The sequence below is a fragment of the Anabrus simplex genome, chromosome 7 (genome assembly GCF_040414725.1).
Source record: "Anabrus simplex isolate iqAnaSimp1 chromosome 7, ASM4041472v1, whole genome shotgun sequence".
In the NCBI taxonomy this organism is placed as follows: Eukaryota; Metazoa; Arthropoda; class Insecta; order Orthoptera; family Tettigoniidae; genus Anabrus; species Anabrus simplex.
Genome location: NC_090271.1, coordinates 188,713,219 through 188,728,738, shown reverse-complemented (window position 1 = coordinate 188,728,738; position 15,520 = coordinate 188,713,219). Strand labels below are relative to the sequence as shown.

The following is a 15,520-nucleotide window of genomic DNA, read 5'->3' as shown; positions in this document are numbered from 1 at the left end:
ACTGCAAGCCTCTGTGAATTCACTAAACGTTGCCACAATCCTCTATTTGCAACTAGTGCTGTGGCCTCATTTAGGTCCATACCTCTTTAAATCAGTAGAAAATGAGTCTAACGATCGTCGTTTTGGTCTCCCTCTACCCCTCTTATCCTCCATAACAGAGTCCTAGGTAACCTATCCTCTTCCATTCATCTCACATGGCCTCACCACCGAAGCCGCTTTATGCGTACAGCTTCATCCATTGAGTTCATTCCTAACTTAGCCTTTATCTCCTCGTTCTGAGCACCCTCCTGCCATTGTTCCCGCCTGTTTATACCAGGATTCATTCTCGCTACTTTCATGTCTGTTACTTCTAACTTATGAATAAGATATCCTGAGTCCACCCAGCTTTCACTCCCGTAAAGCAAAGTTGTTCTGGAAACAGACCGATGTAAAGGAAGTTTCGTCCAGAAGCTGACTTCCTTCTTACAGAACATGGTTGATCGCAACTGCGAACTCACTGCATTAGCGTTACTACACCTTGATTCAATCTCACTTACTATATCACCAATCTGGGAGAACACACAACCTAAATACTTGAAATTGTCGACCTTTTCTAGCTTCGTATCACCTATCTGACATTCAATTATGTTGAATTTCTTACCTACTGACATCAATTTAGTCTTCGAGAGGCTAATTTTCATTCCATACTCATTGCACCTATTTTAACTTTCCAAGATATTAGACTGCAGGCTTTCGGCATAATCTGCCATTAAGACCAAGTCATCAGCATAGGCCAGACTGCTTACAATATTTCCACCTAACTGAATCCCTCCCTCCTCTCTAAAGAACCAGAGAAACAAGGAAATGCCATTTGGTCCTTGTTTCAATGACGGTGAAATCCTGACATTCACCTCCCCGCGGTAGAGAGGGGGCAACGACTGCTATAAAATAATATTTTATATGCAGGCGGCTAACGAATGAAGGGACCGATTATCTCCCGGTATAAGGAGATCCCCTATACCAAGTGCCATCAGTCTCTTTGAGAGTGGATGAGTGGGTATGGGTAAGGGCACTCTATTGTCCTGGGGACAAGAAATTGTTCCCAAAGGTGGAGGAACCAGTTTGGTCAACGGCATTAGGATGCAGAAGGCAACGGGAAACCACTGCATTAAAGATCCTGAGAGATATTCCAATAAATCCACATGGCATGGCTGCAACGTCAAGATCAATGCTGGCCGTGTGGATCGTCTACCTCCGTTTGGAGACGACGGCTTACGAAGAAGAAGAATCCCTCCCTGCCACTTTATACCTTTCAGCAGATGATCCATGTAAACTACGAACAGCAAAGGTGAAAAATTACAGCCTTGTCTAACCCTGAACCAAGAACATATTCTACCAACAATTCTCACTCCATTACAATTGTCAACATAAATGCCTTTGATTGATTTTAATAATCTACCCTTAATTCCATAGTCCCTCAGTATGGCGAACATCTTTTCCCTCGGTACCCTGTCATATGCTTTCTCTAGATCTACGAAACATAAACACAACTGTCTATTCCTCTCGTAACATTTTTCAATTCCCTGACGCATACTGAATATCTGATCCTGACAGCCCCTCTGTGGTCTGAAACCACTTGTATTCATCCAACTTCCTCCCAACCACTGATCGCACCCTCCCTTCTAAGAACGAATAAATGAGATACCTCGATAGCTGTTCCCTTGCTTATAGATAGGTGCAATTACTGCTTTTGCCCAATCTGAAGGTACCTTACCAACACTCCATGCTAATTTTACTACTCTATGAAGCCATTTCATCCCTGCTTTCCCACTATACTTCACCATTCCAGGTCTAATTTCATATATTCCTGCTGATTTATGACAACGGAGTTTATTTACCATCCTTTCCACTTCCTCAAGCGTAATTTCACCAACATCATTTTCTTCCTCCCCATGAGCTTGGTTGTTCGTGACACCACCAGGAAGATTATTATGAGTTCACCTGATTTACCCAGAACACCGTTCATTTCCATTTTCCCTCCCTTCCTAAGATTCTCTTTTACTCTCCAGAAAGGTTTGCTTGGTGTTTGGCCTAGCCTTTCCAAGTTATTACCAAAATCTTCCCAAGACTTCTTTCTGGATTCAACAACTATTTGTTTCGCTCTGTTTCTTACATCTATGAACAATAACCTGTCTGCATCGGCCCTTGTTTGGAGCCATTTCTGATAAACCTTCTTTTTACGTTTACAACAACAATAATAATAATAATCACAATAATAATAATAATAATAATAATAATAATAATAATAATAATAATAATAATAATAATAATAATAATAATAATAATAATAATAATAATAATAGTGCATGGCATCTGTGTAGGGTTGGTGATGTCCTAATGAGGATAAAATGAATGGCGAAGACGTCATATACATCCAGTCCCCAAGCCAGGGGAATTAACAGTATGATGAGGTTAATTCTGAAAATTGATCCGGGGCCATCGGACCAAAGGCAAGCATTCTATCCATTTAGCCACGAAGTCGAACTTCAGTTTGCTAAACCTTCGGCTGGTTGAGCATTGGCAGCAGCAGAGGCCAGGACAGTAGTTTGTGAAGCAGATTTCACAACACAACAGGCATCTCCGTTGGCTATTGGCTGCAGCTCAAAACGCTGAGAGCTTGGCGTTCACTAAACCTACCATCGAAAAGTGGTAACCTGAGTCTACTGGTAGCCCACGTCTTGATCTCAGCATAAGCCACTGATAAATCTATCTATCTATCTATCTATCTATCTATCTATCTATCTATCTATCTATCTATCTATCTATCTATCTATCTATCTATCTATCTATCTATCTATCTATCTATCTATCTCCTAGGTGGGTGCAGTAAAATAACACCCACGATATCTCCTGCCTGTCAATCAATCACCACTGATCTCCATTTAGGGTAGTAGTCCAGGTAGCACATCCCCTAGTCTTTTCTTAAATAATTGGAAAGAATTTGGAAATTTATTGAACATCTCCCTTGGTAAATTATTCCAATCCCTAACTCCTCCTCCTCCTATAAACGAATATTTGCCCCAATTTCCTCTTGAATTCCAAATTTACCTTCATATTTCTTTCCTACTTTTAAAAACACCACTCAAGCTTATTCGTCTACTTATATCATTCGACTGACAGTTCGAAACATACCACATAGTCGAGCATCTCGTCCCCTTGCTTCCAAGTCGTCCCAGCCCAAAGTTTCTGACATTTTCGTAATACTACACGTTTGTCAGAAAACACCTAGAACAAATCGTGCTGCTTTACTTTGAATTATTTCCAGTTCTCGTATCAAGTAGTCCCGGTGAGAATCCCATACACTGGGGTCTTGCGAGAGACTTATACGCCCTCTCCTTACATCCTTACTACACCCCTTAAATACTCGCATAACCTCATAACCATGTGGAGAGATCTGTAACCTTTCTTGACAACCTTCTTAATATGATTTCCGCAATATACCTTGCCCTGTACTATTTGGTAATTTCTAGTCAAACAACCAGTAGTAACAACGTTAATATTAGTGGGAATTACCTCCAGAAGACCAGAGATGAATGCTAGTCGAGATGTGATGCTCGCCATGCCAGTTACTGTATTTCTCTTCTACCAGACGTAAAGTTTGTGGGAGAGCTTTAATACTTTAGTACTTTAGCTTGCCTCGTGGGTGTGGGCAGTAGAATAACACCCACAATATCTCCTGCCTATCGTAAGAGCCGATTAAAAGGTACTCCAGGGACTCTTAACTTGGGAGCGTGGGTTGGCGACCCCGGGGTCTTTAGCTGAGCCCTGGCATTGCTTGTGCCAGGCTCCTCACTTTCATCTGTCCGACCTCAGTTGATCACCTCTTGTTCATTTCAGACCCCGACGATATTAGGTCACGAGGCCTAGGGAGTCTTGAATTTTCATGCCAATAGTGGACTTTGTCTTTCTTTGGCTGATACATTCATTTTCCTAATTGTCGGATCCCCTCTACTCCCCCCCCCCCCGATTAGTGTTATCGGTGGATGATTGCCCAGTTGTACGTGCACTTAAAACAATATTCGCTACCATCGCCATGACAACAATGGTACGGCACCACATTCTCTATGCGGTCCGTCCTTAATGTTATAAGTGGAGGCTGCAGTAATATCCTAATTTGAAGGGGGTATGCGAAGTAGCTCCTTTGGGAAGAGCTTTCGCATTACTGGCCATCCGCATGGTCTTTTGCAAGACTACTTTTAATTTATTTATTCTCTCTCGACCGCGCGTCAAAATTTCATTTTTATTATCATCTCCATTTTCTACCTTGAAAGCCTTGCAGGCGGCCATGGACCGGGGGTGACAGTGGCTCTTGAGCGGCAGTGGTCTAGCGCCGGGGATGTCTTGGTATGACCGCGACAGGGTAACCAGTGCCGAAAGGAGATATGGGATTGCCTGGTGGGTTTAGGGAGGTTTCTCATAACTTCTCCTTTACGGAGGGGTGGAAGTAGCTGGCAGAAGACTAGCTTTTGCACCTCAAGTTATTCTGTACTCTTATACTAGGCTATGTTCCTGCGTTAGTACTCGCTTGTCGGTCATTTGTCCAAACAGGTAGGTCACCACGGGCTGTGAGGCGGGGCGGAGCCTCACGGCACCCCCTCCCCCCAAAAAAGGACACATACTAACACAAGGCAAATCTTGTCGAGCTGGGCTGAACGATGACCGTGATTTCCATCTCTTCGGATCGTTGATGAAGCACGAGGATGAACGTCATGACGTGGCTTCAGAACTGGAAGCAGATTTCTGTCTTAACATCGATGTCTTGATGTAGAGGAACAAGAGCTTGGATAAGAATAGTGAGTATGTTGAATACCAATGTGTACTACTATGTATTATTTTATCTGCCTGTAAAATAAAGTTTCTCCGTGTAAGATCTTGTTTCCTTATGTTTTAAAATGTTTATTGTACTCATCACGCATGATGCCACTCTTTGTAATAAGCGATACAAAATACACCCTGAGGTGTACAAAATTCCCTATACTTGCGGCAAGGTATACATTGGCCAAACATTCCGGTTCCGTTTGTACTCGTATCAAGGAACACCAACGTAATATCCGTCTCAACCAGCCAGACGCCCTATTTATGTCGCGTTCCAAGATGTTCGACTACTACTAACATGTTTTCATTCCTTCCTTGAAGAAGGAGGTGAGCCTCTTAGACGGTTACGCCGTCTCTCAGACCAGGAGATGCGGGGAGAAAGTGAGGCGGTAGAAGTTCATTGCCTATACTAGGAGCTGTCCTGGCATTCCCCTTAGTGCAGGAGAATGGAAAACCACGGAAAACAATTTTCAAGAAAGCCGAAGATGGGGACGAGCCCCTCTCCGTCTCCCAAATACAGGGGCGAAGAGCCACTGTAGAGCCGTGTCCATCCAGCCTCTGCTCGGTTGGCCTGTCAGAGTGCAGAGCTGTTGGACCATGGACGAGCGGTGGCCACGTGTGGGCCCAGACTCACCTTGCATCCGCCGACCCGATGTTCGAGCTTTTATCCACACTAAACACTACAGATCTGGGATTATACGGGGAGCTGTGGAAATACATATTTCAACAGGGACACTCTCTGTAACTTACGTAATACGGGGTTGCCAGCCATTAAGGATTTATATAGGTGTCCTTTCACTATTATTATTTCTTTCCGATTTTTTTTTTTCAACTTCGTATTCTCCTCATCACGAGATTGTTAACACTGCGCACAGGGAGCCATCTAATGGTGAACGACAGTACCACTTACTATAGACAACGGTAAAGCATTCTTAAGTTCAAATGATTCAAACCTTCATACATTTTTAGAGAAGTCTTGCTTGTGGAGAACAGACGGGATTATCTTCTCAAGACGCAGAGCAAAGTTATCTGTGAAAAAAGGCCCAAAAGCTTATTATCGTATCTACGTAAAAACTTTTATTATCTATGTAATGTCATCATTATTCATTGTGCAAAATTTGAATCACCAGTATACTGTATTTCAAGGAAAGTGTGTGCTTGGTGGTTACTAACACTAATGCGTGTATTTCATGTACATCATCCTTTAATTGGTCAGTTTCATTTGTAAATGGTCTATTGACTAAAGGGAAAAGTATAACTGGGCAACCATCATAAGGAAAATATGAAAAGTTCCAACAATGCTTAGAATGAATGTATTGGCCAAAGAAATACAAGCACCATAAAGAGCTTGAAAATGAAAGACTCCCCAGGCCTCGGAAACCTAATACCGTCGGGACTGAAAAAGATCAACAATTGACGGGGTGAGGTCGGATAAGAAATATCAAAGATGCTTGTAATATGTTTTCTAGCCAATCAAAACCGGGGTTAGGTACAGGAATCAAGCCTATCATCAAAGTGTGGTTCAATTTAATCCGGAAGCTTCCCCTTACGGAACTACATAAGCAGGACACTTTAGGGCCGTCTTGTCTGAATTGTTCCAGTGCCTGGGAGTGTGACTTGACGGAGGCCTAGGGGGCAGGACCGCAGCCTGCTTGAAGAATATCCAGCGATACAAGGTAATGGCAGAATTTTCGTAAACATGTGGTAGCGCTTGCGGGTAATTTGAGGGGAAGGTTTTAGCCGTTTTCTTTCAATGTAATTTTTTAAACTGGTGGTTTAAATGTAGGATTATCGGCAAAGTATGTGGAGTTTGTTTCTATTCCCTACCGGGAAATATTTAATGTAAGGGAAAGAAGAGTGGTGACCCTCTACCCTCTCCCATTCAACCTTGCAATTAGGTGACTAAAGTTTTCAATCTCTAAATTTTGTAAATCTCGTCTTGGCTTTAAAGGTTCCTACTTTAGTCACCCTCTTGTAGTATGGGATTAACGTCTGTATCTTTGGACCGTAAGCCCACTAGGTTTTTAGTAATTTCTATAAGGAGTGTTGAAGTTTCGCCTCCTTTTCTTTTGTTAATGGCCGGTTATGTGCAACATTTTCTCCTTTACTCTTAGGCCAAGTAGTATGTGTAAATATGCCCCTGTTTGTACTCTATTATCCATAAGGCAACTGTTCTTCGTTGCAGCTCAAAACACTTCAAAGGCTTGTCATTCACTAAACCAACCATCGCAAATGGGTAACCTAAGTCAAGTGGTAGCCCACGTCTTGGACTCAGCATACGCCACTGATCGCAACCTTGTTGTCATAACAGCATTACTGTTTTCTTAACACAGAATGAGCTTGTTGTTATATAAATTCAGCAATTTAGCGCACTGAATCACCATCAAGAGCACATTTGAACACAGGCCGCACAATCAACACGAAGTAACTGTACTCAGTTTCATTACCTTTACTCATTTACCTTGCGGAGTGCCCGTGCGTTGTTAATGCGCTTCGGCAATGTAGCCACGCTGTGTATTCGGGAGACACGTGGGCTCGAACTCCACTATCGGCTGTCCTGAGAGTAGTGTTCTGTGGTTTTCCCATTTTCACTTCTAGGCAAATACCTGGACAGTTCCAATTCATAGGCCACTGCAGATTCCTACCACCTACTTACCCAATTTCATTCACCATAATACATTTCCTTTCCATTAACTCCTCAAGTGAGGTTATTATCAGGAAGGGCACCCGAACTAAAAACATTCCAACTAAATTCGTTATCACCTCATCCTCAACCCTCTATCAAGAAATGGGATTAAGGGGTAGAAAAACAACATTAAAATGATGTACTTAATTTTGTAGTTATTCATTAAATAGTAAAAATAAATACAACTCAACTCCAGAATCTCTCTAGATACATCTTGGATCTCTTGTTATATTACCTCAGATAACTTATTGGAATGCGTTATTAGATTAAATTAATCAAGAAATTATGTCTTAAATACTCAGCATTCACTTATACTTGACGTGGATGTGTAAACACGTTGCATGTATTAATAAATAAGTTTGTGAGTTCATTACAGTTTTACTTGTATGCAGCGTATATTGAAGTTGGCAGAGTTCACTGCTAAGTTAAAGGTCATGCATGTTCTATAACATTGAACATGTGTCAAGATATTTGTGAAAGATGTGAACAGCAACGTTATTTCCAAGAAAAGTAGTGTCACTTTCCTCAAAAAGAGTTTGTACATGTATATATTTTCCTACATTGTTGTTCGTGCATCCCACGGTTTTTCTTACTTCGTATGAATACGATATCACAAAATGATAATTATTTTTAATTATGTTAATTATAATGGTACTTGACATTATAAGTCTATAATTGAATTAGAAGAACAGAGAAGGAAATAAACCATGTTGAGTTAAATTTGAACCTAAATCTGATATAATACTGTACTTTGAATCATCTGTATTATTGTCATCGAATTTCGTTCAAAAATGACAGGTAGATATAAATATTGTTTCAATGTACGCAATGAAGTGAACTCATGTCCTCACCCCGAGGTGGTGAAGCACTTTTCAGGAACACCCCCAACGGAGGTAATCTTCGCGTACCATTTTATCTACGTACCATCCCTCCTGCCATTCTTAAATCTCTGGGAGTACAGGGATCAAACCCGGGACTCCTAGGAAGGTAACTAATAGTGCTAAACGTTACGCTACCGATTCGGATAATGTTTGTAATGTACATCCCACAAGGCCTTGCCTTTTTCTTTTTTTGCTATTTGTTTTACGTCGCATAGACACAGGTAGGTCTTATGGCGACGAGTGGATAGAAGGGCCTAGGAATGGGAAGGAAGCGGCCGTGGCCTTAATTAAGGAACAGCCCCAGCATTTGCCTGGTGTGGAAGTTGGAAACGACGGAAAACCATCTTCAGGGCCGCAGACAGTGGGATTCGAACCCACTATCTCCTGGGTGCAAGCTCACAGCTGCGCGCCCCTAACCGCACGGCCAACTCGCCGGGTCGTAATATTTCTAGCGTTAAATGAACTACTTTATTACTAGTTCTTGCTTCAGAGGCAAAACAAATATGATACACGCCCGCATGCAAGAAACACAGTTGGGCCTCTTCAAAGTAATAGTATAAAATTTGTCAACAACACACATTAATCCATAGAATGGTTTGATGCAGCTCTCCAATTCATCCTATCCTATGCTAACCTTTACATTTATACGTAACTACTACATCCTTATCTGTTCTAATCTGCTTATCATTTTCATACCATGGTCTACCACTACCGTTCGTACCGCCTAAACTTCCCTCAGCCGTGCGCGTAGAGGCGCGCGGCTGTGAGCTTGCATCCGGGAGATAGTAGGTTCGAATCCCACTATCGGCAGCCCTGAAAATGGTTTTCCGTGGTTTCCCATTTTCACACCAGGCAAATGCTAGGGCTGTACCTTAATTAAGGCCACGGCCGCTTCCTTCCAACTCCTAGGCCTTTCCTATCCCATCGTCGCCATAAGACCTATCTGTGTCGGTGCGACGTAAAGCCCCTAGCAAAAAAAAAAAAAAAAAATTCCCTCAGAAACCAACTGAACAAATCGAATTTACCTTTAAAATTATTTATCAGCATGACCAACCCTCTAACTCTCATGTACCCGGTTCACGTTGTTTCCGACCACCCTGCATATCCCCCGGAAAACGACGCTTGAAGGCTAAAATGTCAGTCCTCTGATTCCTGCCTTCTGTTGATATACAGTGATTTTTTCTTATACTGTGTACAAGTGAAGAAATATTAAGGAATTCATGAAAGATGTCCGGTAGTAAAACACAATATCGTACCGGGCAAGTTTGCGTGCGGTCAGGGGCGCGCAGCTGTGAGCTGGGGCTCAAACCCACTATCTCCCGGATGCAAGCTCCTAAGCCTTTCCTATCCCATCCTCGACATAAGATCTATCTGTGTAGGTGCGACGTAAAACAAATTATAAGAAACACCATAGTGTCGTACTTAATTTAATATTTCCTGTAAATGGGTGGGCGCCCAGAAATTTGAATTATTTTATTCAATATAGAAATCGGATATAAAAGAGTCTTAGTTTGTATTTTTGTTTTAAGGTGATTCTTCGGACCATCAATAAGATTTTGCGTCATTAGTGATCCATATAACTATCGGTTTCTAATGTCAAGCTACCAGCAGCAATGTCTCGAATGAAGCACGGAAAATGAAATCATGATTTACAGAAAGTTAAATAAGAAAGTGTTGATAAACTGACAAAGGTTTAGGAAGACAGAGATCACAGGGGTCTTTTATGATAAGAGAATGCCAACGAGTTTGAAACAGAAGGTACACCTTACTGCTTAAACCTGTTGTACTATACAACACCAAGTACTGCGCTACCACTGAAATTGCAGTACTCCTTCCATAGCATGAAATAAAAGGTTGGTTCACGGAAAGAGTTAGTTGTGCGGTTAAGAACGCGTAGCTCTGAGGTTGAATTTAGGAGATGATGGGTTTGAATTCCACCGTCAGCAGTCCTGAAGATTTTCTGTGGTTTCCCATTTTTACACTAGGCTCATACTGGGACAATGCCTCAAGTAAAGCCACGGCCGGCAACTTCCCTATCCTAGTCTTTTGTCATCCTTGCGTAGCAGAAAACGTTCGATGTGTTAGTGCCACGTTAAGCTACTACTAAAAATGACATTTATTTCCCTACTTGACCTCATTAGAAATGGCACCGTACGACAGTGTATTAGTGTGGAACCAACCGTTGAGAAGATCTGTGAAAGTAGACTTCACAGGTATGAGCATGTCCAGAGTTGTCCACCTGCTATGGTCGACTGATGGGATGTTGCGTGGATACGGGGTAAGGAGTGCGAGGGGTAAGCTAGCTGCTGCGCATGCGCCAATCTCAAGTCTCAAGACCTGACAATAAACACCCCCTTCGTCCGCGGTGACTCTTCCGAACTGTGTACTGTTGTGATGTTTCAAAATGATAGTGCTTTAGTTTCACATTTGCTGTCATTACTGCATAATTAACATTTTAATTATGAATGCATCTATTTCAGAGAGTTTGCACTAGTAGTATGAGCTATGTATGTTCTAAAACACCTCGTCAGCATTTTTTGTGCTGAGTCAGCACCCGAGGTTAGGCTCCTCCGAGATGGCGCCTGTGAGGTTAGGCTCGCTCTCTTATGCAAAATGCGTGAATCGCCATTGCATTACTATCATACTAGGGCTCAATGACCTCGGGGATCAGAACCCGCATAGGTATACTACTGGGGGTCAGTGACCTCGGGTGCTGACTCAGCACAAAAATGCTGACAAGGTGTTGTAGAACATACATTGCTATACTACTCGCACTGTCTATCAAGACTTATGATTGCAGCTTTAGTGTAGTACCGGTACCTGTTACTCGTGCCGTACCTACAAGCTTCCGTCAGACGCAGATACAGCAGTAACACTATTCAAAGGAAATTTTATAATTTTTAAATCTAGTGAACAAGGCCACGTTGACGACAAAACCAGATTCACTACTTTGAAACAGTCAGTCTCCAACTAGAGGCTACAGTTGACTATGTTCCTCAAAGCTGATCCTGTGCTAAGAGGAATATGTCAAGCAGAAGCAGAAGAAAATAAGAGTTAAGTAGCACGAACTACGAACATATTCAAGCTGATATTGAGTTTAAACCCTCAAACATAGTTCTAATGGTAGGTAATTGTATCTACTCACCCTGGTAGGCCACTACTTTCCATCTTGTTGGCCAGTTCAACATCTTTGGAGTAGACGTCGAATTGCCATTGCCGCTGTCCTAAAACACCTGCCAACACTGCACCTGTGTGTATTCCCACGCGCATATCAACTGGTGAATTTGTCGACTGTTGCACATATCTGAAAATCAAAAGAAATAATTCTATGAAAGAAGAAAATTTGTCAAAATTTAAGCTTTCCATTCATACGAATTCCACCCAGCAGTTGGAAGCACAGTAGGAATTATAAATAGCCTGACGTCTGTCGTACATAGAGGGTAGTCGAAAGCAACGCGAATCGGGTAACGCTGTAACGCTCATACACCCCGTTCACGTAGTTTTCGACCACTCTGTATATGAGTGTTAACCCGAAAAAGGAGCTGAAAGGGAAATAATAGATAGAATCCTTTCAGGTTCCTTTTCGTGTGACCGGTGACCACTCACACATATTTTTTAAGAACTGTGTAATTTTGCTTTTATCATTCACTACACCTTTCCTCAATTACTTGAGGTCTACTCTTTGTAAGATTTTAGTCCAGTTTTACGGCTGACGCCTTTACTCACGATAGCACTATGTGAAGTGATTCATTCACTTCTGCGTGTTTCTATATTGGTTTGTAGTGTAATGTATTGTATATAAATGAAAATTTGCATTAAGTTAAACACAAACACCTAGTCGCAAACTATAGGAATTAACCAGACGTGCGTAAAACCACCGATCTGGCCTGGAATCGAACCCAGCATCATCTGAAAGGTTGGCTGCTACACTTGCATTTCAGTCTAGGAGCTGAACAACTGCGTAATTTGTTATTGTACTCCATTTATAGTGATCAACTCCGTTAACTGGTCAACGTTTTTGGCTTCTGTACGAGTGGTTCTTGGTTTTGTTCTTGTATCTGGTGGTTAAGAACGGATAATATTTAAACACTCTAAAGCTTCAGCAATAAAGAGTTATATTTCCTAGAAAGTTGAAATAATTAGTGCCATAATTAGGAACTGGAATTGTTTGAACATTATTCAGGAGAAACATTCATTTAAATATTAGGGTTAAGAAACAATTAGGCTTAAGCGTTTTGGAATTTGGTTTTCATTACCGGTATATTTTTTAAACCAATAACTTAGAAACTTAGTTTTCTATTTGTTTCTGTAGTTTTAATCATGTTGTCCATTTTCATTTGATGTGCTGGTAATGAGTCACGAAAATTATTTAGAATTAAAGAAAATTTATGAAATATACACGTTAGATATTGAACGTCCGATTGAACAGAAGTATGCTCTTCAATCTCAACATTATAATCAACAATCACCAAAATAGTGTCCCTTTACACATACTATAATTACGGCATACAAATATTCAATACCATTGAATTATCCGTCCAGTTGTTTGAAAGAATACTGTCGAATTTCAGTTCAGAATATTTTCAGATGCCAGCACTAATGGCCAACAGTAGTATCAAATACCGATAACTTTAAGTTGTAATTATGTGGACCAGGATACAGCCCTGAGATTCAGATAAAAATCCCTGACCTGGCCGGGAATCGAACTCAGTTCCTCCGGGCAAGAGGGAGGCACGCTACCTCTACACAGCGGCGCCGGCAAGAAACCATTAAACCCGAACAAGATTTAGTAAAAGAAGACTTTTATTCTTTAATCTTCAAAAATAAAGACAAAGCTAGTGAGAATTCGTCGTTATTTACAATCACGAAATAGGGCAGTATCAGAATACCAAAAATCGTATATTAACATAAGCAAAACCATCTCCATATAGGCCATTACCCATGCAGGTGTGGCAGGTAAAGGCTTCCACTACCCATAAACTCAGTGATAAATGAGAGAGTAGTTAGCTGTCTGCCCTTCCACCTTCGCCCCCTGAAATTAATCTGATGCTCATTTTTTTGGTGCAGGCTGAGTGAGCCTCAGGGCCTTCCGCCACTCCAGAAGTGAAAATCTCAATTGATACATTTGTCAACTCTCTGACAGAAATCGAAACCACGTCCTTACGAGTGAACCGAGCACTTATTTTTCCTCCTCGGCTAGGCATCCCTTGTACCATATATTACTAACAGGTTAGCTCATTGTAACCATTCCTCTCCAGACTCCGAAATATCCAATTTAGGCTTTTACGGCCAGCGTCTCGATGATTATTGAAGAAATTTTCCTGGCTTCTGGGCCGTGGTCCAGTTGGGTTCCCATTCCCCAACGTTTCACGGTAAACTGCACGAGGAATTTTCAAGGGTTTCCTCGCTTCGAAGGTCAATAGTCATATTCTATATTTATATCCACCTTTTTTAAGAAGAAATAACTTAGTCTAATGTACTTTTTCGCAGATCGATGTCCTAGTTTCATTTCGTCCTTAGTAGTGAACTAAATAATGGGGAATAATGCAGTTTTGAGTTTATTGTACATATTTGATTATGCGCACATCATAGTATGCTACAATAAGATAGACATTCACGTATCAACTGTGCCTGAAAATATTTTCACGAGATCTAGCGTCATAGCAGTAAACAATTTTGTCAAAGTATTCGCGTTTCCCTAACATGAAATCATCGAAGTATCATTCATAGTATTTTGAAATATCTTCTCATTAGCTTCCAAGTTTGCTCACAAACTGGCGAATCTGCCTTGATATTTCATACATCTTTCTTTGAACTTAAAATTGTGTTTTCCATTCAGGAAAATCTGTTTGAAGTAAATTACATGTGCCATGTGACCCTATTTTTTGCCTTTCATGTGAACTATATACGATTAAAAATGTATGGGAATGTTCCATGTGTAGGATCCTGATCCTGCACAGGCTTGCTCGTAACGGCCCCGTAAGTAGGAACTAATGAGTTATGTGACATAACGTGAGCAGGTGAGAATATAAAAACTCCCTAATGTTAATGCTTTGTAGCGTGTGTGATGACGACCTTGACATTACAGTTACAGGCATGTTGCCAGATGCATTGCTGGTTGTGTATTTATTATTCATGCAAGATATTTACGTCTTTCGTGGGGCTGTTTTTTTTCTGCACAGGTTTATACAAAATACTTTTTGTTTAGTTCTTTGCTGTGTATCTCCTCGTTCAGTAAGTATATCCTGGTGACAGATTGACTTTTAAATATGAAGATCTATTGTCATTGTAAAATTGATTCTTTCGTTTACTGATGATCCACCCTGATCACTGGCCCGGTTGGCTTAGTTTCTGTGCTGAAGATCGTGATACCAAATTTCAGCGTAATGGATAGAACTTTATAGTACGTATATCTGGAATAGTCACATTAATAGTTTCCCTAGTAATTAATTGTAAACTTCCTTAGAAATAAATTTCAGTACTTTGGCGTTGACTAAAGCAAATAGCATTGACTTCAACGGCACAATTCTTAGTTTCATTGCGTTTTATTTTGTGCATTTTGTATGTAAATAAAGTACAAGCTTAATTGCATTACATTTCAAGTACAAAGTTGTTGTGTCCATTAATTTACGGTAAATTAGGTTAATTAAATATAATTACGTAACATACAATATGTTTAGGTTATTACATTCTATTAAAGTTGCCTAGGTGAACACAAAATATAATTAAATATCACTATAGTACTTTGTTATTACATTTCATATACAGTAGGAATTGATTAAACGATATTTAAATGCTAATGTCCCCACACATTATCGTATAACACAATCAACGGAAAGCTCTTAATAAAAACGTAACACTATCATTACGCACTCAAAATAAGAAAATACCAGCCAGTGTTCACCCTGTAGAGTAACCTTACAATATTATGCACGATTATAGCGTTGTGAAATATTTTCTTGCACACGTCGAATGATGGATACATGCTGTGCGAAGACTCGCAAACATATTCTCTCTACTCTTTACTGGTTGGTACACAAGTTCCTTCAAGTAACCCCAAAGGGCGTTTAATCAGTTTGAATCAGAATAAAGGAACACC

At 40.8% G+C, this 15,520-nt stretch overlaps 1 protein-coding gene across 1 annotated transcript in view; it reads right to left on the bottom strand.

Annotated features, from left to right (window-relative positions):
- Positions 1–15,520, bottom strand: part of LOC136877774 (adenylate cyclase type 3-like) — a 1,080,140-nt gene that overhangs the window by 294,581 nt on the left and 770,039 nt on the right. Inside the window, exon 6 of the mRNA XM_067151981.2 lies at positions 11,567–11,725. Within this exon, the coding sequence (XP_067008082.2) occupies positions 11,567–11,725 (159 nt within the window). The remainder of the gene's footprint in view (positions 1–11,566; positions 11,726–15,520) is intronic.